Raw genomic sequence first — 19,531 nt, 5'->3', positions numbered from 1 at the left:
CACCAGAGGAACACTACAATGCTTGGACCTGAGGGTGGGGAGTGCAGTACCTAAATAGCTGAAATGATGCTCTTTGTGGAATTTTAATGAGATCTGCAGAAAGACAGCACAGTTATTCTCTGTATCTCTCAAATCCTCCTTTCATTCCATGGTTAATCTTTTGAAAGACCTGTCAAAGTGGTTTAAATATGTCAAATGTGTGAAGGCCCAAGTATAATAGCAAGCAGAAAGACAAATAAGAAGTGAAACTTGTGGACCTTCAAAGGAGTCCCATAGTTCTGTGTTAATTTGTTCAGCCTTAATTCTAGGCTGCATTATAAGCTGCGTAAACAAGGCAGCACAGGACAGTATCTTGGGCACCATTTCCCATGTCCATCCGCACGCCAGGCCGCGGCTCCTCGCCAGCTCAGTGAATAAGCAGCCGGTCATGAGCTCAACCAGTCTCCTTGGTAAGCGCCAGCGGGACACCCCGCCAGTATGAGGTCATCATTCTCCCTGTTGGGGGAAGGGACCTGTGCTCAGCTGGGTGGGCTGAGGAGGTGATCCACAATATCGATATTGTTACAGTGACGTGGAGCTGGGAGCTATACTTTGTCCCCATTCACAGCAGTCTCTGGGATTGTAGCGTTCCTCATATACATGTTGTTACTCTTGTATTACATGTACATTACATGTATTACATATAGGCTGCTTTCGAAGGCTTGTGGCATGGTCCTCTAAGTGGGCTGTGTGTGCCTATGTAACACATGAAGACATCACTTGGAGTAGGAAAGCTGTACCGTAAACAGGAGGGCAAACAAAATGTTGGTTGGTAACTATAATTGAACAGATGCATATGTAAACAAAATATTGTTTGAATTATGTAAACCACCTGCTAAACTACTGCAGTGTATCATGTAGCATCTCCTTTACATACATAGCTGCATCTGCTTGGACCAGTGTAGCTTTACATCCCTCACCAAGGACTAGGACTCTGCTGTTTTGAAGTACCCCACCACCACCAGAAAACACCCAAAACTGTTCCTGGTGCGTACCCCTTTTTTCAAAAGAGACTCCTCACAAAGGGCTTCCTATTTACTGTGCCTTTTCACAGCAAACCTCCTAACAACCAGAGCAGTGAAAGATTCTCCCTCAAAGCGCTTTGTAACAGGAATTGATCAGAGAGCAGCAACAATGGAGAAATGCTTTCAGAAGATCTCGCCGTATGCACTGTGGGGGTGGTTGGGCATTTTGATCACTATATCCCTTGCTCACCCCTTCTGTGAACAGGCATCTGTCCACCTACAGTTCTTTTTCACTTTATAAAATGTGCACATTGGCACCAGGTCCACTGTATTCCTTTTGTTTTTCAGGAAACAATGCACTTGTTCTGCTGTATTAAATATGGAGGTTGTGACAGCTCATCTTGCCTTACAGGGTGTAAAGAGGGTGTGGGTTGCAGAAATCACTGCCCAGTTAAATCCTCACTAAAGGTGCAAATTGAAGATTTGTGTATTTGCAGGAGTGCAGGAGCCCTGAGGTGATATGTGGAAGGTGTCTTTCTGATCCCCCCCCCCCTTTCCCACCCCATTGTTATAATGAAGTGTGTCCCAGCGGCTTTGGAAATGGGTACAGAAGACAAAGGAGCTTGACTGCTGGGCTAATTTCAAATCATGCGGAGTTGTGGTGGCTCTTTGCCTTTTGAAAGGCTCTAGGCACTCTGCACATTTCTTTAAAGATAAATCTTTGAAGAACAAATGGATTGGCACCACTGCCAGAAATGTCTTACAAAAAATGTGATAAAATAAAACCTAAGCATTTTTAATGAAGCAAATTGAGGCCAACTGCCAAAGAAATGCACATCATCCAATCTGATCATCTTAAATCAACCTGTGCTCTGAACTAAGTGACCCTGCCTCCTTTGCTCGCTGATTTGAGATTCTTTGAACTTTTACATGACGGGAAAGAAACTTTTCCTTACAGCTCCCACACAGGTTTTTTTTTTTTTTTTGTCCGCCATCTTCACACAGAAGTGCCAGCGAAGCATGTACATTTAATTTGGAATTACGTAGTTCTAATTAAGGCTTGGTTTGTGTTTAAGTGCTGATGGGCTTTAGTAGGGAGCAGGGGTGTGGTCCCTGATGGGGGATCTCCCCTTGGGAGGGGGATTGAGCTTCGGCTCTGGCACCGGCTCTGGTGTCTCTGCACCCTTCTTTGCTAAGTGTTACAATGGGCTGCTAATTAGCATGCTGCGTTAGACGTGCGGCTGCATAAATAATATGCCTGGGTAATTGCCCAGATTTCCGCTCAATGTGACTAACAGCTGTGATATTTGCATTCGAATGCTATTGTATTTTATTGACTGTATTCAGATTCAAGTGTATCCTGTGCCTAACAACTGAAATGACTGACTATACAGTGTGTGATCTGGTTTTGTAGATAAGCTCTTCCAGTTATTGCTACAGGAGGGGAAAAACACATTAAAATCTTGACTAGTGTCATTGTGCTCCAGGATGATGGAAATAGTCTGTAGTCCTGTTGGACAACCTCACGTTCTCTTATTCATTGTATTACTGCTTCCTTATTTTGGTTTTCTGCCATATTCTGAACTGGTAATCTTTTGGCTCTTGGGTTGTGATCTGTCATCATTTCAGGTACAGAACTGGGCTCTGAGCTTCACTCTAAGGATCTTGCACAATGGATTTAAGGAATTTAGCTGTTACATTTAGTCAGTCAAAAAATGGAGGTTTCAAAGAGTTTAAAGGGTTATTATGTGCATGACTTTACATTTCTTGTAAGTCATTTATACATGTATGTGGGCAGCACAGTGGCACAGCAGGTAGTACTGGTGCCTCACAGCTCCTGAGCTGTGGATTTTTCTGCATGTTCTCCCCTTGTTTATGTGTACGCTCTGGTTTTCACCCATAGTCCAAAGGTGTGTTCCAGGTGAATTGGTGACTCTAAATTGCTTTTAAGATATGTATATGTGAGTGAATGAATCTGTGGCATTGCCCTGCCATGGACTGGTGTCCCATCCAGGGTGTACCATTCCTCATACCCTATGTTTCTGAGGTATTCACAATTAGGGATGTGGCGAAGCTTATGAAACTTTTAATATTTAAACTTATAAATCCGTACCAATACAGTTTTTAATGAAAATTAAAATGGAAAGTATTTTTACTAATCCACATGCACATATCAATTAAAAGATAAAAAGAAATATTTATTTGGTTTCAACTTTACACACAGGAGTAATTTTTCTTTTCGGCACTTCAAAAAAACACTGATTTCTGCTCAAACTAAATGTTAGTAAGAATATGAACATTCCTTCATATCAGTATGAGTATTTGCACTTAAAAGCGCAAAACAAGCTGCATATATTTGAACTTGCACATATTACGCTTTGCAAAAGACCGCAATGACATACATGGTATGCAAAGTGTTACAAGGTAGGCCTAATGCGTCTCACTGTGTAATCGGTAAGAAAATATATGCACAAATCATTTAGTGATTTGCGTATAAAGGTTTATACCGGTGCACATGTTGTACTGTAAAATCATTAGTCTCTCTGAAGTGCACCTACACTTGTGGACAACGTGCATCCGTATAAAATAAAGCTTATAATGAACTGTGTTGCTTTGACAACTCCCCCCCCCCCCCCCATTAAATTTGTGTCTGCCAAAAAAGCATTCAAAGTTTGACAACATTCACATTATACTTTGAACTTAGTCACATCCCTAATTATTCCACAACCCTGCACTGGACCAGTGGTTATTGATGATGGCACACAAGTGATCATGGTTACTGTCTGACACATCCATAGCTGAACTGTAGCGTGGGGCTCCTGTGCAGTTGTGCTTAGTTGTGATCACTGCTCCCTTGCATCCACGCACATAGTCCTCTTGTTTGTTGCTTGCTGTTTGCTTATTGAGCACACTGTGAAAACCTGACTCAGACAGAGCCTCCAGAGACCTGGTGTCAACTGCCTTACTTGGCCAGACCCTCAGATTACTCACAACAGATAGCTGTCCAGCCAAAGAGTTCAGAGGCTCAGAGTTACACATTACACCTCCATTGCTGGTGCCAGGTTGTACTCAGGCCCTTAGACAGACACACACAGTCAAATAGACATACTCATGTATGGAATAGAAGCAGGGTACACTCTTCCATTCATACCTGAACAGGAGTTGGAGCCTTGACTCCATTAAAAGCTTTAATTGTGAAGACCTTACTTTAATAAATCAGCTGTTAATTGAAGACTAATTCTCTTTAGCCTCTCTATCTTTATGTAAAAACTCTTTGACATGTTACTTTCACAAAAACTTCTCTGTAAAACACTAAAAAAGCAATATCCATTTTGTTGTGTAGCTTACATTTGTGCTTCAGGCTTTAAAGAGCTGGCAAGTCACTGGAAAACTTCTCTATACTACTACATAGGAGACAAGGACAAGTAGGGCATTGAGAGGGCAGCTGTACAAAGTGCTGTATCAGGACCTCCATGATGGAAGAGAGGTCATGTGTAGGTGCATTCAAGCAATATGGTTCTTAGCATCTCCCTCACTCTTCTCGTAATTCTCTTTTAACTGCAAAACCAATTAATCATAACTGGCTGAACTAAGTGAAGAAACCTTGTGCTCTGCATTGCTGCTCTTCACCACGATTAAAAGCCTGTAGAAATTGATAGCCCTCTTAGTTTTCCTGTTAATGGGTGTTATTTCTTTAATGTATTGCTGACAGGAGGAGTGGGATCACAGAGGCTCTGTCCCTGTGTGGCAGGCACGTGGCAAGTAAATAGTTTCACCTCTGGCCTAAAAGAGTTACTCTTTTCCCCGCAGTATTATGTTTTTCCATACAGCACAAGCTCTATCTTATGTATAGCTGTTTTATTCTGCTTTTAAACCACCGATTGGGGATGGGTTGGAAAAGAAATAGTTTTGCCCCAATTCCTGGCAGGCACTATAATTGGCATTCTCCAGTAAATATGCTGTTTAAAAAAAAAAAACTGTAAAAGCAGGAAGTGGAACATGGTGCAATGACCTTTTTGAATAGAAGGCACCTGCAATGCAAATGGAGTTCCCCAGGTTGACCACACAGCTGACATGCATGGAAAGTGGGTGTGGGTGTGTTGACATCGTACATCCAGTACACAGAATGGATCTGTGAAGGTGCTGATCCTTCATAACAGGCAGAAGGCAAGGGTTTTACTTCTCTCATCTGTTGAGGGAGAGAGGAGTATTGTTAGTTAGAAAACTGTGCCGCCTGCTTGCTATCATAGCCCTAAGATTCCTGCTAGTCTACTTGTCAGTTTGCTATAGCAGGGCACATGAGTCGGCATGCCTCCAAAAGTCCCCGGCCGCTTCCTCATTAGAGCTCGCCTGGGAGGAAGCCAGGCTCTTCTGGGTCCTGTCTAATTGGCTCGCTATCCTTTTGCTCATTAACTATGCTGGTATTCTTGGGTTTGCCGCGTTGCCCTGATGTGTTGATACAGTGCTCTTTAAAAGCAGAAATGAAGGATCTTCTACTTTTAGGTCTTCACCCTGTCCACTTTCTACTTGGGAGGAGGGTAGCTAGTGTGTGGAAGTATTTATTTAGCTGGTTGCCCACATAACAAGCAGCAAGGTTTTCAGGAAGGTTCAGTAACTAGTTAAGCTTTGGTTCAGTTAATTGAGCATTTTGTAAACTGGACCTGTGGGTATGGCACGTATTTACGACCTCATTCGCTAATGCGACCCATTGATCTCAACGAACTGTGTGCCTGCACCAACTATGCGCTATTAGTAATAATGAATGTTGTGATTGATATTCTGGGAGAACATTTTTATGCCTCTTAAATGGTGATAGTGTCTGGTTCTGTAACTATGATATGACTCTGGGAAGGAAAAAAAAGGATCATTTGAATTATATCCGTGTTTCAGGTTCTTGGGTATTTCCAAATGGAAACAGAAACCCTGTTTGTGTGTGAACTGAGTTGGTGAATGAAATGAAACAGGTAGGTACTGATGTACACTGAAATGGTGTGCCTCCATCTGCAAAATGTGAACTTGTTGGCATGCTGCCTGCCAAACCTCCACCCACGGCTTGTCGATGGACAGAACTGCCGTGTTATCACCTGTGGTTTCCCTCTCGGCCAGGTTGTGGTTCACGCCGTCTACCATTAAACAAGCGAACTTATTGTAAATGGCTTGTAGTCAGGTGTCTGTCTGCATAGATGCACTGACATCTTTTGTGTCATGGTGGCGCTGATCATGACTTCCCTCATAATTAACACTGTCACTCTTAACATTGTTGTACTTCACGATGCTAGGGGCTGTTCCCCTGTGGCACCCTCTGGGCACACTCTAATCTGCTGTATCCCTGCTCAGCGGAGGCTATATTTCTTCTTCCCCCATAGTGCCAGTATTTATTTTGTTTTTCATGCAGCCCAAATCACATATCATGTACAGTTCTGCGTTTCCTCCTATTTGGCAGACTGTGAAGCGCTCGCAGTACATCCTTCCTTCCTTTTAAGTCTGTGTCTAATTACATTTCCCTGCACTTTGGCTGCCTGTAAGACACAATGGACTTAAGTATTGATGGGTCCATCAGGGAGATTGACTCCTTGCACAGCCTTTCCTAATTGCCACTGGAACTCATTTCATTGTGCTTTGCATTGAGGGAGAGGTGGGCAGGCCAAGTTGGGGCCAGGCTTCTGTGGATAATTGCATTAGTTTCTTAGAGTGGGAGCTGTGCATGCAGATACTGCACAGCCCCCACCCCCAATATCATGCTGTGGTACAAACATGCAGGACTCATTTGGCGGGTAAGGATTTGTCTTTCTTTACACGTGCGGCACGTCAGTGAAGGGGAAACTGCACAGGGTAGGAATGGCCTCTCGTGTTTGTGCCATTCTGTGCTCTTCGTGCGGAGTATTGAGACTTCAGGGTCCGGCGTCCATCTGGAACTCCCGAGTCAGTCTCTCCTACTGTTTTGGAAAATGGGGTTAAATGGGGCCGATTATTACCGACAGGTGGGGTAAAATCACTACTCCTCACCATCCCCTTCTCCCCTAGCCTGGGTGTGCCACACATGTCTAGTGAAAGGGGCATCCATCATTTCCCTCTCCACCTCCCATGTTGTGCCATAGGCTTGCCTGCGCTTTGTACTTCTCCCTGTTTCCTGTGTCCTGATGTACATTAACACAAGAGAGAATGTGCCCTTCAGAATATGAGCGTTGTTGAGCTGTTCTAGTATAGGTGAAACTTCTCAGCAGTTTGGGACTGCTAGTAGTGTCAGTTACAGCTAAACTCGTATGCAAGAGGTCAAGGTGAATGCTGTGACCCAAGTGAATGTGCGGGACTGTATACAGAGGGGCTGTAACTTTTTGTATAGGTGATGGTCCCACCCTCAGTGGGCCATTTAGAGCCAAGCTTGACCCTGCGGTACGACTGCTGTTCATTTCCCTGTCATGTCTCTGTGTTCTGTATTCCATCAGGCGGGCCTGCTCTTGATATACTTCGGCACCAGAGAAAAGTACTTCTGGAGCAGAAACCATTCCGTCCCTCTTACTGGCCTAGATTAGTTTATCTTGTTCTCTGCTGTGCGCGGTACTGCTTATCTGACAGGGCTGACTCACAGTGATTGCAACTGCCTGGGCTGGAACGTCAGTGCCGCCAGGCCTATCTGTGCACCACTTCTTTCCGTACTGACTGAGAAACCTACATTTTGCTCACTGTGCACTTTGGAAGTTGGGCTTGAGTACTCATCGTTGCCCATGCCTTTTGTGTAAATGCACTGCGGAGGAGGTCGTGGTTTTACACCTTCAGCGAACTGGTTGAATACCCTTTTGAGGTGAACAGTGATGTTTTCATGTGTTCCCCTTAGTGTCATTCTGTAACGGTGGGCCAACTTTACCCTGCAGTTTTTTTTTCCCTTCCCTGACTGCTCTTCTACTGTACTGCTTAATATATCCATCCATCCATCCATCCATCCATCCATCATCAATTAACAGTGACCAGTTCACCTGAAACACATCTTTGGATTGTGGGAGGAAACCCACCTAAGAAACTCATGTAAACACAAGGAGAACATATGAAGTATTAACAGACAGAGCCAGATTCAATCCTGAGTCCAAACCCACAACCCAGGAGCTGTGAGGCACCAGCACTACCTGCTTAGCCTTTGGACTGTCCTGTTAAATATAAATCTGTATTATCCTTTAGAGACTGAGTTAACTGATCTAATTGTTGACGCTGTCTGAATCTTCTGATTAAATGTCTTAATGCATGAATTCAATTACAGTGCCAGATGGTGTATTTGCTCAGTTATCCTGAGTTGGAAATGTTTGGGGTTCTGATCTTGCAAATGGAACTGCCTTTGTGTCCTTCAGGAAAAAAAAAAATCCAAGCTCACTTGCTGAGTAGCTTCATCAGTGGTCTCATAGATACAAACAAAAATGAATTTCTCATGTGTTCACTGCGTACTTTTTCAGGCAGTCTTCTCTGGATTCAGTACCATTAATTTGTTTTTCAGAGATTTTACCACATCTCCAATTACCTTGTTTGTCATGTTATTTCCGACTTGGGAGAATTTGTCTTGTGGAACAGATGATACGTTGATGGGTTCCCTCGAACGCTGCCAGCAGCTGAAACTCTTCCATAATCAGGCAGTCATTTCAATCTGAACATGTGCAAGGCCAGAAGTCATATCTATACCTCAGTGTGGGGCACCAAGAGAGCAACGTGTTTTTTATAGCGCTGCGGAAGGCAGCTCTCAACTCCTTGAACCAAACCGCATGGCTGGAGATGGGGTGTTTTGGCCACGGTGATGTTTGCGCCGTCATCTGCACTGGTGCGAGAGCTCCCACCAACGTATGTCAAGCAGGAGTGGCTGTCTATACACTGTGTGCCAGCCACTCGATTCCCTAATGGAGGCTAATGGCCTTGGCTGTTGATTGGAGCCATCGATGTGCTGCTGTAGACGGGACTGGTTGCTGTGTTGTCCAAGCACCATGCGGATGAAAAGAGTGTTGGGTAAACATGACCTTCTGGGTCGACGGATATCGATAAACCCTCCAGACCCCATTTCACCCTGAGCTGTTTGAGCTACAACATTCCATCCAGCTTCTGTCAGTTTGCTTATTCAGCGGAGGCTGGATGTGTTTGCACCTTCATTCCTGACTCTATGCAGGATCAGCAGACACATGACAAATTTGATCTAAAGGCCCTCTGCAGCCTATGAATTGTTACTTTTGGTGAAGTTGAAACGTGGAACAAACAGGGAATAAGACCAGGGGGTCTCTGGCATCCCAAAATTCATACCGAAGCAAAACAATAACTTCTTTTTCCTGCTGAATAAGACAACCTGGATAATGTGGACCATACCCTGCTGTCTTGTAGACCATCTTCCCTGTGCTGCAGTCAGAGGCAGGAGTTTTTTAGGCAGTTAAGCCTTTTTAGTAAATATTGAACAGCAGCTAATGTAGTGGTTAGAGCTGCTGTCTTTGGACTCAACGTTAGCAAGTCTGAATCCCAAAGGCTGCTATAATACCCTTGAGCAAGGTGCCTACACTGCGTTGCTCCAGTAAAAATTACCCTGCTGTATGAGTGGGTAAACAATTGTAGGTAGCTTAACATTGTATGTTGTTTTGGAGGAAAGCATCAGTTAAATGAAGAAATGTAAATATTACTCAGGGGCCATATGGCTCTGCTGACAGGGGGTGACTATGTGGTGTGACCACATCACCAAAACTATCATTACACATCCCCTGGTGCCCAGTGCTGTTATTCCTATCTTTAAACATAATATTCTGTGTGGTCTTGAACTTATTTTCCATCACCCTACGTAAAGTAGATCTGTAGCACTGTTCCTGTTGTTTCTTTGGTTAAAATATAGCATCAGGAGTTTTCTGCTCCTGTTACATGGAAATACTCGGCTGCCACCTATTGGTAGTTTGGGCAGTTAGTATGGGCGAATGATTGCCTGAAGTATGAATCCTTAGAATGGGATGATTGTCCTCCAAAGAGTAGTACAGTTCAGCCTGTTTCCATAGTGTTTACATCTTATGTCTGGCATTGCTGAATGCTGGTGGTCAGTAACAAGATGAACGCTACACGTGTGTGGGGTGATTGTCAACAACTGCCGTCAAGTAGGAGTTTGTGGATGCACCATATTTTTATTTTGTAGACATTTGAAAACAGTTTGAATGTGTTTTGACCGAAATATTAAGTCAATGTATTTTTATATCATGTAGCTGTTTGTAGCTTTTTAAGTGACTCGAAAGAGAAAATAAATTTTTAGGGGGGTAGCTGGTACTGTGGTTACAGCCACTGCCCTCATAAAAAATTGAATCCCACCTCTGATTACAGTACCCTTGAGCAAGGTACTTACCGTAAATTGCTCGAGCTGTATAAATGGGTAAATAGTCATAAGTAGCTTAACATTGTAGGTGGCTTTAGAGAAAAGCATCAGCAAAATGATTCTGTAAATGTAAATTAAAGAGCATGTTGTGTATTAAGCTTTTACTCACAGTGATTTATGGATAAAAGTGACTCTAGAGTAATGGGCAAAGCGAGTTAAGACTTCTCAGCCCAGTTGCAGTGGTTTTATAATAAGCGCCTTCATTTTTACATTGGAATTTTTTTTTCCCTCTTCAATTCCTATTATTGAATGTGTGAACTCTGTTGATACTACACTGCCACCTACTGTGCATCCTATTTATTGTTAGTTCCAACTTGAAATTGTTGGTTGGAACCTTGGAGAAAAAACATTGCAAAATACCGCTATAGTAAAATTTTATAAATCTGATTGTGTTTTTGGAGAAGTATTTTTTTTATTCTTTGCACTGATGGTACTTTTGTAAACTTTGTTCTTCAGTATTTGAGAGACACGTTTAGAAATAGTTTTGCATAGTAAATGGAAAAGACCTAATCTCTCCCCCCTCTCCCCTTTTTTCTTTCAGAAGGAGCTGAGCCTTCCACGAAGGGGCAGTTTGTAAGTACAGTTGTTTTAATATCTAGTAATGACTGGGAAATTGCATGGTCTTGATGGACAGACCTGTTGCTGAAAGAAATAAAACATAGAAAACAACACTGAATGGCTTAAAGTCTTTGCCCATTGTGATGAGCAGCCTTGAGAGACAGTGGAATGTCTCTTTCATATTTGGTTTGCTGTCTCTGTGCTTTTGAAACTTTTTTTTTTTTTTAAATAGCTGAAACCCCCAACTATCAAGTCTTGCAATTTTAATTATATGTTTGGAAGTCTTTCTACGACGCTTTCTGCAAAAGCCTTCATTACTTTGTATTGTTCTGTATTGCCGTTGTGTGAGCATGCAGTCTGCTTTGTGCATAAGGGATGTTTCTGCAACATGACTGCACTGGGGGAAAGAGGTTTGTTGTTGTACCCCTTCACAGGTTCCATACCCTTTGCCCTGTTCTCCTCTAGTGTGCCTTGCTCATCATATGGTCTCCCTTTGTCAGTACTGATGCTTAGCAGCTGGGGACATATGTATGATGTGTAATGAGCAATAACAGGCTGTCCTGAGGAGAGCGCAGAGAGCAAAAGCAAAGAGAAGCACAGCTGAAGAGTTTGCCTGTAATTACTTGTTATTTTGAGAGGGTGTGTGGGTGCTCAGTTACACAAGGCAGAGCACGAAGGGGGTGATAAAGGTTTATCTGTCACTGATAAAACAATATGTAGATTATAGTTGTCCACTAGTGATGAAAGCGCCCACTTTAACCTGGCGAGTGATAGTGACTGGGTTTCTGGCCACCTAGGCCTTCTGGAGATGTGGTAGAATGTGGGGCTTTGCTTGTCCTGTCCACATAGTAAGACATGGTGTCCCTTTGGCCCAGTCATGGTTCTCTGGTGGTGCTGGGATGGGCACCTCTTGCAATTTTTTGCAGTGAAATTTTACATGATGCCCCTCTTTGCTGAATGACCAGGGCAATTTTGGGATTACCTGGATGTAGAGTGGTAGCTTTTTGTCCTGTACCTAGCAGTTCTTTTGGATTAAAGTACAACTTCAGTAACCTGTTTAGAGCAGACTTGTCTCAAAACTCAGTCTTTACAATTTTTATTTCTAATTTATTTGATGCTTCTTCCCAAAATGATTTATACTATAAGGTTTAATTCAATGTTACTTAGTGATTTACCCTATTATACAGGGTACAGTATTATACAGTTTTCCCCAAGTGGAGGAGTTTAAGTATCTTGCGGTTTTATTCGTGAGTGAGGGGAGAAGGGAGCGTGAGATCGGCTGCAGACTGGGAGCACGGCAGCAGTAAAGCGATCGATGTACCAGACTGTAATGGTGAAGGGGAAGGTGAGCCATAAGGCAAAGCTCTCTATTTACCGGTCGATCGATGTCCCTACCCTCACCTATGGTCATGAACTCTGGGTAATGACCAAAAGAATAAGATTGTGGACACAAGCGGCTAAAGTGAGTTTTCTCCGCAGGGTGGTGGGACTCCGTGACAGGGTGAGGAGTTCAGACATCCGGGAGGGACTCAGAGTAGAGCTACTACTCTGAGGATGTCCCATGGGCGCCTCCCTTTGGAGGTATACCAGGCACAGCCAACTGGGGCGAGACCCTCAGGTCGGTCCAGGACCCGCTGGAGAGATTGTGTCTCCCAGTTGGCCTGGGAGTGGCTGGGGATCCCCTATTGTTGAAGTCGCGAGGGACGGGGACGTCTGGGCTTCTCTGCTCTCCCTATTGCCACCATGACCCTAGAAGGACTAAGCGGTTAAGAAAATGGATGGATGAATAGATACAGGGGGATAACTTTTATTGTCCGTTAAACATAAGTACTCTCATCACCTTGATCAGGTGATAGTGGGATTCGAACCTGTGTCTTTTTACTGCAAGGTGACTCCTCTAACTGCTATGCTGCTTTCTCTGGCCTTGTCATTTCTGCTGAGAACATGCTCTACAGGAGTGTCTAGGTCTGTGCTGGGGTCAGAGGTCATTGTAGTCAAAGGTCCAAGGCAGACCTATTGTCTGTCACACCATTGTGGGGGGACAGCTGCAACACTTGTACTATCTGAGGCTTTGAACACTGGTGGTGTCCCATTTCTGTTGTTCTCACACATTGCGTTGACCTCAGAAACAGCTGATCTCTGCTTTTCAGGGGCTTTTGAAGCACTCCCAATTTCTGATGTGTTCATGCTTCTTGTTTCCATGCGTAATTTCTGCCATAACACTTGTTTGGGGCTCAGCCCATTGGCTGTGTTTCACACAGGGGATTTGCTGAATTTATATTCAGTTTATTCTGCAGTTCCAGTTAGTTCCCACCAACGGTTTTCATGTTGAGGCCTAGTTAGGAGAATCTGGGTGGTTAATTCAATTGCAATAAAACAGCAGAAACTTTAAGGAAAAGTGTGGAACTGACTGCTGTGCTCTTTATGAGGACAGCGCAGTCACGTACATAGCACACACTCGGATGCTTCCCTAATTGCATTAGAGCACGGAAATGGTGTGTGTGCCAGCACTGTAGTTACGATGGATTAACATGGGTGCTGTAGTGAACTCTGCTCCCTGTGTCTCTTTGATCCAGGGCTATTGTCTTTTTTGCCGTTATTAGGCTTTGAGGCCAGGTTTATCCAATAGGCTGCCAGGAATAGCAGGTGGCCTCACTGTTCCCATGATTCCTGGAAGGGACAAGGGGTTACAGAGGGAGAGGCAACCAGGGAAGGTGTTAAACTGGAGGGGCGATGACAGCTGTACCTCCCTCAGTGACTCCTGACGTCCCGCTGATGCCTCCTGGCTGGGCGTCAGGGGTATTAGGTAAGGGGTGGTGGGTGGGAGGTTGGCTGGGGTTTGCAGGGGTGGGGTAAGGTAGGTGGGTGTGCTCTGCTGCAGAACACATGGAGCTCTGTGCTCACAGCTCACCTTCCAGAACATAGCTGTGACTCTGCACTAGACACTATCCTCCGGTGACACACAACAGTCTTCTACTTCAGGCGTTCTAGAAAACACAGCTCTTGTCTGTGTCAAAATGGGTGGGACCCTGTTGCTCATGTGGTCCCTGGCATTTGGTGCCTGAACGGGAAAGCAAGACCTGGGCTTGCAGCGCTCCCCACTATTACACCTTGAACAAGAGATCTTCTGAAGAATGAAGAAGGTTGCATACCTCTGAGTGCGTCCATCTGACTGTGTCATGGAGGGAGGCCACTGGGCTCCTAGTTGCCAGCCACTCTGGTCCACTCAGCAGAGCTAAAGCTGAAGATCTTTGAAGAAAACCCGAGATGATGTTGGAAGTGTAGGTCTGTTTTCTAATTTCTCTCTTAATACCACCTATTTCAGATTTATAGGTTCATGTTGAGACTAGCAGGCTTCCAAATGGGATCCACAAGTATTTATGTTTTGGCCTGTGTGACGTGCTCGGGGTCATTGTACTGGAGCAATTTATGCAATTAGATGCGTGTAAAGCAAATAAGGGTTGGGTATTGCAGCTGAGTGTGAGAGAGATGTTGCATTTGTGTGCCTGGGCATAATGAATGCTATGCACTTTGTGCATCCAGGGCCAGTAAGTGGGAACCTCTTTTCCCTTTAGAACTAGTGCGAGTTGCTGTGTTGGCACAGGGGAAGCATGTTGTTTGTTTACCTCCTGCTGCTGCAGCTCAGCAGGAGGTCAACATTTTAAAAATGTAACATCTTGTATTACCTTCTTGATTACCTTACAAGTTCCCATACTTCTGTGTGGCAGCTTCCAGTTTTCCTGCCAGCCTCGGTCAGTGGGTTATCTGCTCTGGTGCAGGGCATGAGTCTTTCTGTCCTCCCTTCTCCTCTTCCCGTGGCTGTGAGGCAGCAATGGTTCTGCCCTTCATCCCCCTGAGGACATGAAGAAGAGGAAGGAGAAACCTGGAGTGCCCAGTCTACACATCCAGTAAGACCCTTTCGATGAAGTTGATGCTCTATAAGGCAAGGGTTTCTCGACATTATGCACACAACTAAACTATGTACGCAACACAGCTCGGCAAGCTGTGCTACAGGTCCGTAAAGATGAGCTCTGAGTCGGGGTCTGTTCTGAGTGATTGACAGAGGCAGGCTGTGGCTCATCTTATCTGTCCTCTGACTTGACCTAATGCCCAGAAACCGTGAGCCCTCTGCTATTGGTGGAGGTGGGTGTCTACATGGGGGAATCCTCTGTCAGCAGAACTGATCAAGTTTCCTCAGAGCAAGGGCTGTTGCGTGGATCTGTGGTGTTGCGATGGAGAGCCGTGCTCCCTGAGTGGAAGCAAACTGTCACCCCTCTTTGGCAAACCCACTGGTTGGCTGTGCTCAGGCACATGCTGTGTGGCCAGACCAAGAGCAGTGGAAACGCCCCCCACATGCAGCTGCCTCAGGGTGGATCAGGTCAGATCAGGGGCCTGCCCACAGGTTCACCCAGACTTCCTTAGACCTTAGTGCCATCAGGTAGGCCCCTAAAGCATGCTTCATTTTCCATGACCCGATATAGAGACTGCATATATTTTAAGGGTATTTGTTCCTCTGTTCCACCTCCATTTCCCTGTTAGGCTGGGGGTCACATGAGCCTTGATGTGTGTTTGTCAGAAGTCTCATTTAGGGAGTGCTTAAGGCTGCATGTACAGTAGTGGTTCTGGAGTGTGACTTGGGAGCAGTAGTTTCACATGATTCAAGCCCATGTTAATCTGTCCTGCCCAACCCTTGATGTACTGAAGCTGAACAACTTAGATTATTAAATATCTAGCTGAGTGAACAAATTAAATGTACAGTTATCGGAAAAGTTGCATGCCATGAAAGTAATTAGTAAAAATAATCATGATGAAGCATATTATTATTTTTTGGGAAATGATTGTGTAGTATCTTGAAAGTCACTGGGGTGGAACTCTTCAAAAGCAGTCCTACGGAGTGGATGTTCATTTAAACTGAACATAGATCATGTCAAGGCTAATGAAGGCAGACACAATTCCTTTTATTGATGGAGTCATTGTTGGTCAACAGGAAGTCACAGAGGGGTGTCTAAATTCAACCCTGCTCAGGCATGTCAACAGCACCAGGTGGGTTGAATGCCAGCCCTATTGCTAGAGTGCAGATGTTTCTCTGCAGCAGGATTATATTACAGTACATGCAGATGTTGGCTTCTGTCTATCAGTCTGGCCAGAATGACCCAGTCAGTGCGAGCACCATGGTCAGAACTTGACTTCTGGAGGGATGGGGAGCAATGGGTATAGGGCAGTTAGCTTGAGAGGTGGCTGTGCTTGTGAACCTGAGCTCAGTGCAATGAAACCTGAGGGTTCTTTAACATAATGACATTATTTGTCTTTGTATAGTAATTATTGTGGAGGATAACACCATACACATAATGTGCTATTGCTGTGTTTAGGTGGTTCTTTATCCTTTCATTCTCCTCCATGGTTCTCCATGTAGAATCTGGCCAGCCACACAGCACCGCAGCCATGGCAACAGTCTCCTTCAGCAGCTGCTTTCTCCCACATCCTACTTTGGGCGCTCACACTTATTTTGCGCAGGGGGCCCTGAAGGGCCTTTGTCTGCACCTGTCCTGGGCCCCTACAACCCTTTTCACTGGAGGTAAGGCTACTGTGTTTGGGTGCATAGCTCCTCTAACAACTATCTGATGAGCAATGTATAAGCTCTGTTGCTTGACCAGAGCACACTGGGTTGTTTGCGTAACCCACAGCACGTGTCCTGCATGACCATGTGCAACCCTGCTAACCGTGCGGAGTGAAGGACAGTTCCTCACTGACACCACAACTCTGACTGATTCAGAAAGAACCTTCTGAGTGAGAGATGGGATGCCCCGGAGGATTGACAGATGGGTGCTGCTCCCTCCAGGCTTTTTCTTTCTTGTTTTACTTCCTCATATGGATAGTAACAAGGATATGACTGCACTCCGGTGACTAAAGCATGTAACCTGGTGGTTGTTGACCTGTACAACAAATCTTCCAACAAATGGATAATTGGCTCTGCTGCTGAGGTTCGTTCATTAACCTTTCACCAGTTTCTCTCTCTTCTTCAAATCCTCAAAGTCCTGACCATTCAGTCTGTTGGGTTCAACCACAAGAAGAAAAGGACCATTTATTCTGCCTGAAGCCAGTTTCAGGTTACATTTAGATTTTCAGTAAAGTTACATAAAAATTTGAGTCTACAGAAGTATATTAAATCTTTACATTTGTTCAGGACTGGAACCTCTTTCTAAAAATGATAGGAAAACAAAAAAATGGAGTGGCACTATATACCTTTTCACCACTGGTTTGGCGTAGTGTACTGGAGCAAGTGCATAGAAACACCTGCAGCACATGCCTGCTTCACTACGAGTCTGCCCATTGGTTCAAATTTGAGCCGACTTAGTACCTGTACCACAGAAGGGATTACAGGGAGCAGCTGGGCATTCCATACATTGGCAGCTTTGCCTTTAATGGGGTGACAAAGGCTTTACCTTGAACCCTTAGTCTACCATTTGAGTTTAGTTGTATCCCAGCACTATGTTTTGTCCAGCTGTGTTGTGGCTTACTCTCTGAGCCAAGACTTCAGCTTTCTTTCCTCCTCTTCACACAAAGGGTTTGCCATGAGGGCAGCTGAAACAGTCTAACAACTGGGATGCTGGTGCACCGCCATCTCCGCCCATGGAATTTAAAGACTTAAGGGTTATAGCCTGTTGATGGTCTTAAAGTGTTCTTTGAGTAGAGAGGTAGTGCAGGTTGGAGCTCTGCTGGCACAAGCCCTGGCTTGACTGGCTATTTCCACATCTACGGTTCTTGGGGGAGCTATGGGGAGGTGCTGGCCCGTATCTACCAAGTTCCAAAATGAACCCATCCATAGCGTTGTCGGCATACGCAGGTGTTGCTGCTGCACATGTAACAATAGGGTGCACTGGGGTCCACAGGGCCAACCTGAACAAGGTTTACCGTGGTCATTAGGCAGTGTGGGGAAAAATACACATGGCTTTGCTGTCACATTCGGCACCACAGGTGCCTGTCTGTAAAGTGAAGAGAGGTGTTTTTTTTTTTTTTTTTTTTTTTTTTTTTTCCTCCCCTGCATCATTGATGCTGTTTTCATAGGTGCAGTTTGGATTGGGACTAGTAAATGGGTAATGTCAACACCAAATGCTGTCACTCTGTGGGGTAGCCACTACTGAAGCTTTGAGCCTGGGGCTGGAGCAGGGGGTGCTTGTTTGATGCCCAAGCTGGTTGGGAGTTGGATGCAGGCTGACACAAGCTGTTCCTGCCGGGACATAGAACCATGAAATGAATTCTGCTCTCACCACGGCACATTTTGCACAATGTGCAAGCAGATTTGTATTGTCCTTTTCCATTTCAGTTTCTCTGGGACATTAGCCGTTGTTCATCTTGACCTCTTTGCCTGATCAGTGGCTTACTAGGTGGCTTTATCTCTAGATGGTGTGTTGGACTTTGTTGTCATACTTTCAATGTGATAAATAAATGAGTTGTTCATTGTTTGCTAAAGGTGTGTATTAAAACAAATATTCAGTCCCGGTTTCAAACAGATGAAAATGAGGGGGTGGAACAGGGTGCATTTCTGTTTCTTTTTAGATAAAACTTAAATTCAATGACCTGAGAGTATATTATAATTTCTCTCCCCTTGGACCCTACCTGTTCTGTTCTATTGCTCTTTCAGCATAAAGGGTACGTTATTTGATTATCTTCAGTGTGTACAGCATTATATACTATCATAGCAGAGGGGTATCCTAGCAAGGGTCTTAAAGGAGAGAACAGTGTTTCCCTCACAGCTGGCTGCTGGTCAGCGTGAGGCCACACCTCTGCTTCTGAGACACCTATGTATGTTTCAGTCCCACAGGTTGCTTAGCAACCACATCGGAGCCCTGTGGTTATGATGGAGCAGGAGATGTGTTTTAAGCCCCCACACAAAGTTTCTCAGGTTCTTTGTTTCCTCAAAGGCTTTTGCACAGTTTCTGGGCCAGTACAATGCTGAAGGGGCAGTGTGTATCTGCTTTCTTCATATTACTGTGAATGCAGGAGTGGAAATCCTGGCGGGGACTTTCTAGCCTCCCTGTCGTGGTTTAGGGTGGATTAGTTCTCTTCTCTTTGAATTCAGGAAATGGGTCTTTGTCCATCTGGTGCTGTGTTAAGTGACTGGCTTCCAGTATCCCAAGCAGCTTTGAGCCCACCCGTAATTCTGCTCCAGCTGTACTGCGAGTACTCAGAGTTGGCCTCCTGATCTGTAAGGGGGCCAGTGATCTGTGTGACTCCCTCTTTCTATGCTCACTTGTGATCCCTCATTCAGAGTGTGCTCCACCTTCACTGCTGCTTCGCTGTCACAGCCTCGACAGACAGTGTTAACAGACGCGCGTCCCACCTCGGGAGTTTGATGTGCGCGACCGTCCTGATAGTGTGCCTGCGAGGCTGTTCATCCCCGGAGCAGATTGCAGCTGCTGCCTCGCACCCACATTGGAAAATCAAAACACTGTTGATTCCAGGCAGCTGTTATCCACTCTTTCCTCTGCAAAAATCCTGTTTTAAGATGTGTAAAGATGGACTTTGGGACAGACTGACCCAGAGCTATCAGTGGCTTATTGCCCCATTTCTAAAGATCATATTGTTCACATTCAATGTT

General features: G+C 44.8%; 1 protein-coding gene across 6 annotated transcripts in view; it reads left to right on the top strand.

The window, feature by feature from the left end:
* Positions 1–19,531, top strand: part of mast2 (microtubule associated serine/threonine kinase 2) — a 103,232-nt gene that overhangs the window by 49,786 nt on the left and 33,915 nt on the right. For all 6 annotated transcript variants that reach the window (XM_018754188.2, XM_018754187.2, XM_018754185.2 and 3 more), the window contains one exon: positions 10,916–10,947. In XM_018754188.2, the coding sequence (XP_018609704.1) occupies positions 10,916–10,947 (32 nt within the window). The remainder of the gene's footprint in view (positions 1–10,915; positions 10,948–19,531) is intronic.

The sequence above is a fragment of the Scleropages formosus genome, chromosome 9, assembly GCF_900964775.1.
Source record: "Scleropages formosus chromosome 9, fSclFor1.1, whole genome shotgun sequence".
Taxonomy (NCBI): Eukaryota; Metazoa; Chordata; class Actinopteri; order Osteoglossiformes; family Osteoglossidae; genus Scleropages; species Scleropages formosus.
Note: the sequence above shows the minus strand (reverse complement) of the source record. Positions and strands in the feature narration are given on the sequence as shown.